Genomic DNA, 5,756 nt, shown 5'->3' on the forward strand with positions numbered 1-5,756 from the left:
TGTACATTTTTTCACCACAAAACATATGCACATATTTACACACAAACACAAAGGTGAAATGTGTAATTTGTGCTTATGGTGTAGCATAGTTTGATTAAATAGTGATTCTTGACTTATAAAAATAACATTTAAATAATGATTCTTGACTTGACATATATATCTTACATATGTATAAAATAGATTTTATAACCATAATCCTTATCACAAATGACTGGGGAAATCATGGAAAGTTACTGGTAAAATGTGGGAACTCTGGGCTTGTGGCATTTCACGATTCCGTTTTGCCCTCTTCTACTCATTATTTCACCATCCCTATTAATAAAAGTGCCAAAAAGGCCAAAAATAAAAAGCTACAATTTATATTCTTGCTCATAACCTCTTCGTTCTGTGAGTTCCCTAGTATGAATACCCAGGTATGTTTTGTCAGATATAAGCCATGTTTGTGTTAGCAGATGTTTTTATCTCAGAAATAAGGGGATAAAGTGAATTTACTAACAGCAGGACATGTCGGATGTGTTGAATTATGGGAGATGTTTGAGCTAAAACACACAGACCACTGTTTGACTATACAATCAGAGGCTCAGATTCTGTATTTTGAGGCACGTTCACGTATGTTTCATCCTGTAGAAAAAGAAACCCAAATCAGATCAGTTGTCTCTCCTAGACGGCATTGAGATTCAATGGAGAGCAAGTGTAGTCAACATTAAATTTTGTTCGTATGGGTCGAATCCTGACTGAGACTGTCCTTTCCTGTCTGTTCCGAACACGCCTGGTCTTTTTTTAGAACAAAAAGCTTTTAAAATGAAATGTGGGTCAGGGTTAAACGGAGATCAGGTGAGGACGGACTGTAAATGTGCTAGTCAAGGTTCACCTCTACAAAATCCCGTCCCAGAGGGACATTTAATCGCGCAGAGGTCTTTCATCACTCAGGAGACGTAGGTTAGGCTTCATCTCGAATGTGTTTCTCCTCAGTGTTGACCACCATTCCTGCGCTGGCGGTGGTCCCTCAGCAAGCCGTGGTGCAGTCTAAACCCTCTCCGTCAGGGCCGATCATGAACGGGCTGGAGACGGCCGAGCAGCGCACGTGGCTTTACCTGGAGGAGATGGCCAATACGCTGCTCAACAACGTCCAGCAACTCAAAGTCCTCATCGCACAGGCCAAACATGCCAGTCAGAGCGGAGCGCATGGCGCCATCAGCCCAGAGAAAAACAGTAGCATCAGAAAAGAGGTGACAGAAATACTTTATTCAAACAATTACAACCACAAAACTGGTCTCGGGTCAGTGTTGGGGAAAGTTACTTTTAAAAGTAATGCATTACAATATTGCATTACGCCCTAAAAAAGTAACTAATTGCATTAGTTACTTTTTATAGAAAGTAATGCATTACGTTACTTTTGTGTTACCTTTTCTCATCTGGGCTGGGCTTGTTTGTTTGCTTTTAAAAATAAAAAAATTTAATTTTTGGCAAATGTAAAAGCTCTTTCACATCAAAAGTCAAATGAATAAGCCTCAGCCATTTTGAATTGCATGAAGCATAGGACGCAGGAGAAGAAGAAAAGAAACACAAATGTCATGTTTATCTAAAGTCATTTTTCGCTTATTAATATGGTTGAATTGGATCATCGAAAGTCAGCAGCAAAGATATTGGTTAATAAAATGTGATTAAATACATAAAGGATATTTATGTTATTTAACATATTTAGTCAGTCAATAAATGAGAAAACAAAATAACTTGCATTACTTATTCGAAAAAGAAAACTCAGATATTTTCTTGTAAATGAAAAAGTAATGAGTTACTTGGAAAAAGTAATCTGATTACGTAACTCGCGTTACTTGTAGTGCGTTACACCCAACACTGCCTGTGGTGAAAATTGTTTTTAATGTTGTTTATCTGGTGTTTTTAATATGCTTAAAGACAAACCAATTAAAGATTAATTACATTTTGCCACTATCCATTATGTAGCATTTACTACTTCAGTTAACCGAGTGAAAGTGGTGGAATTAGTTGAGATGTTGTGATTGAGTGGAGGGGACTAATTTGCATATTCATAGTTGCATATACTAAATGAGGTGTAGAGTTATATTTAGGCCATTTTAAAGCATGAAGAAATTATTTTCACAAAAAAAAAAAAAAGAAAACATTTAAATATGTCATTTTGATTATCAAAGTTGAGTTTTAAGGCATAAAATAGTGCACGGGGACTTTATTTGCATGGGCAATTTTGTGAAATAAAAGATTTTAATAATCTCAAAACTTCCCTACATTAAAAAGAGCATTTATTAAAACTAACCTGCAAAAACTGGCTATTTATGATTGTGATGGCATAACCATAAATGCATATGGAAATCGGTTGGCTGTTTATATATACACATGCAGTAGTAAAATGGCCTCAAAAGTGTGAAAAATGATCATAAGAACTAAATTAGTGTTATGACTGTTTCTGGTCTAAGAAACCTTTACAGATATTAAGTTAATGTGCTAATGTTATGTTTAACAGAAAAAAAGTCATTTAAGTCAAAGGATATTAAATACAAATTCACAAAATAAACTGTCTAAATATATTTTCCTGTTCTTATTATGAATGATTCATCAGTACATAATAGTTAAATGAAAAAAAAAGTTTGTTTTGTATTTGTTCAACAAAATATTCCAAATCTGAAACAACTTTCCTTCCTGCTGATGTCATCAAGGCCGCTTAAGTTTCAACCAATTTGTGATGTTTCAGTATATGGAGTCGTCCACAGTAACTGAATGCAAAAACTAAATGATGATTGTTTTGGGTCTAAGAAACCTTTACAGACATTATAAGTGGACCAGAGGGGAGAAGTTTGTTTTATGACCCCTATAAGAAGCATCATATATTCATGTTTCTCTCTCTCAGTCCTTTCAGAGTCAGTTGTCACTCAGTGAAGAACCTGAGGGGAAAATCACTGAAATTATCATCAAGGTAAATCTCTCTCTCACTCTCTCTGTTATCATATCAGTGTTATTTTGTTATCATTAATATACTATTATACTTTTTATTAATATTTTGAATTTGACTTTATTTATATATATATATATATATATATATACACATTTATTTCTGTTTATAATTATTTTGTTGTGTGTTTTGGTCATTTTCTATTACCTTTTTAAATGTCTATATTAAGTTTTAGTTATTTTAGTACTTATTATTAAAGTATTAAAACTTTTTATTACTTATTAAAGTATTAACTTTAGCTAAATAAATAAGGAGAAATGTTGCCTTGATAACTAGCTTGTCTTTATTTATATTTTATTTCAGTTCATGTTTATTTCAAGTAACAATTTTTTTTATGGTTTTAGTTTTATAATAACCCTGGCTAAGGTTTGCTCTACATTTTCTTGTGTTGTTCAATTTCTGTTTGTCAGTTTTTCAGATGGTTTATTGCATTTACGGAGTAATATAATTAAAAATAATATTAGTGTTACTAAGTAATATTAGTTTAACCGTGGGTTGTTTATACTTGCCAAACAGCCTTAGCAACAGATATGCAAGTAGATTGAATATTTCTCCACAGTACTGAACGTGGCTCATCAGACTTAATGGAGCAGAGCTCTGAGTTTTATAATGTGGCTCGTGTGGGGATCTGCTGATGTAGTTGGCGTTCTCAGATGTGTGTGTGGCGATCGGGCCGGACTCCAGCGGTGTAGAAACACTGACCGTCACACATTATCACCCGCTGTGTTTGGCAGGTGCTTCGCTTCAGATGTGACAGAGAGACATGAAGCAGGACTATCAGAATCTGCAGCTGAAAACACACAGATGCTCCACGGGAAAACGCCAATAGATCCCAGAGTCTTTGCTTGTTTAAAATGCTAGTCTGTGTTGAGGCCAAAATGAACATTCTGGCATTATTTACTCACCCATGTATTGTTCTATACATGTATCTTGTTATTTCTCTATTGAACACTAAAGAGAATATTTTGCAGAATGTCCAGGCTGCTCTTCATTCACTTGGGAGGAGATATGTGCTTTGATATTCACACTGTTTTTACTCATATTCACAATGTCTTTGACAACATAAATTTGTATATTAATAGTTGTCACAACATTTTAGGTCTTAAAGGGGTCATATGATAAAATTTCATTTTTTCCTTTCTCTTTGGAGTGTTACAAGCTCTTGGTGCATAAAGAAGATCACAAAATAATGTTCTTTTTAGCAGCATCATATGACCCCTTTAAAATGATTCATTCATTTTATAATAATTGTAATATTATGAAATAGTAGTTATTCATTTATATATATATAAATTCAGCTTTGCATCACAGAAATAAATTATATTTTAAAGTATATTAAAATAGAAACCATTATTTTATATTGTAATAACATTTTGCAAGATTACAGTTTTTTTTTTCTGTATTTTTGATCAAATAAATGCAGACTTGATGAGCATAAGAGACTTCTTTAAAAAACATTACAAGTCTTACTGATCCCAAACTTTTGAGCGGTAGTGTACATACTTAGATAAAACTATTCTCTTAATAGTATTAATAGTGACACTAGTATGTTTCTTCTGTGTTCCAGCACACGTGTGTGAACTGCGGTCGAGAGGCGTCCAGTGAGTGTGCGGGCTGCCATAAAGTCCATTACTGCTCTGGCTTCTGTCAGCGAAAAGTAAGTCCAGTCCTAGCAATCACCATCATATCACAGCGGTTAGAGCCTCTTTATTTTTGGATCCATGTTTCTGCAGGACTGGAAGGAGCATCAGCTGAGCTGCTGTCCACCGGGCACGACTGTCAGCATTCAGGAATACGCTCAAATGGCCGGTGTGGAGGTGGAGAAAGGGAAGGCCTAGCGCTCTCACCGCAAGACCGTGACGTATGAAGTCTAGATGGGTGATCACTTCTGTTCATGTGTTTTAGTTCAGCTCTAAAGCCTCGTGGTAGCAGCCCCCTTACACACTGTGACATGAATGACGTCTGTACTTTCTGTACCATTTGAGCGGTTTCACCATCTCACTATGGATTTTGTACGTGAAGATAATCCTTAAAGTGGTAGCTCACCAAAAATCATTTACTCACCCTTATGTTTTTCGAAGTCTTTTTGAACACAATATGTTGTGTCCAAGCTCACAATTTCCTTAAAATGAAGACATAAAATTAACAGTTTTTAAGCTCCTAAAAGGAAAAATAAAAACGCTAAAGTAATCCACGTGGCCTGAAATTTAAGATAATCAAATTGTAGCTCTCAAATCTATGAAAGCTTGTTTCCGCCACAAGAAAAATTAAATAAAATGGGTAATTGCGATTTGTTTTTTTTGTTTTTTTTTTTTGTCTCGCAATTCTGACTCTTTTTCTTGCAATTCTGAGTTTATATCTCACAATTCTGACTTTTCTCTCGCAGTTCTGAGGAGAAATTCAGAATGTGACATAAACTTGCAATTGAGAGAAAAAAAATCTAAATAGTGAGATAAAAAGTTGCAATTACCTGTTTTTAACCATGACGGGGGGAAAAAAACTACTTGCGAGATGTGAAGTCAGAATTGTGAGAGAAAAGGTCAACAGAAAAGGTCAAAAGGACAACAGAATTGTGCAATTCTGACTTTTTTTCTCATAATTCTAACTTTTTTCTTCAAATTATGAATTTTTTATCTCACAATTGTTTTTGTTTTTAAGAATTGTGAGATATAAACTCAGAATTGCAAGAAAAAAGTCAGAAATGTGAGATTAAAAGTCGCAATTTTTTTTTTATTACATGACGAAAACAAAAAACTGAACTGTGAGATGT

The 5,756-nt window shown here is 34.5% G+C and overlaps 1 protein-coding gene across 2 annotated transcripts in view; it reads left to right on the forward strand.

The window, feature by feature from the left end:
• deaf1 (DEAF1 transcription factor) overlaps nt 1–5,268 on the forward strand; it is a 17,187-nt gene extending 11,919 nt beyond the window's left edge. For both annotated transcript variants that reach the window (XM_016468970.1, XM_016468971.1), the window contains exons 10-13: nt 973–1,229; nt 2,885–2,950; nt 4,554–4,643; nt 4,720–5,268. In XM_016468970.1, the coding sequence (XP_016324456.1) occupies nt 973–1,229; nt 2,885–2,950; nt 4,554–4,643; nt 4,720–4,824 (518 nt within the window). In that variant the 3' untranslated portion in view covers nt 4,825–5,268. The remainder of the gene's footprint in view (nt 1–972; nt 1,230–2,884; nt 2,951–4,553; nt 4,644–4,719) is intronic.
• Nucleotides 5,269–5,756: the final 488 nt, after the last annotated feature.

The sequence above is a fragment of the Sinocyclocheilus anshuiensis genome, unplaced genomic scaffold (assembly GCF_001515605.1).
Source record: "Sinocyclocheilus anshuiensis isolate Anshui unplaced genomic scaffold, SAMN03320099.WGS_v1.1 scaffold941, whole genome shotgun sequence".
Lineage (NCBI taxonomy): Eukaryota > Metazoa > Chordata > Actinopteri > Cypriniformes > Cyprinidae > Sinocyclocheilus > Sinocyclocheilus anshuiensis.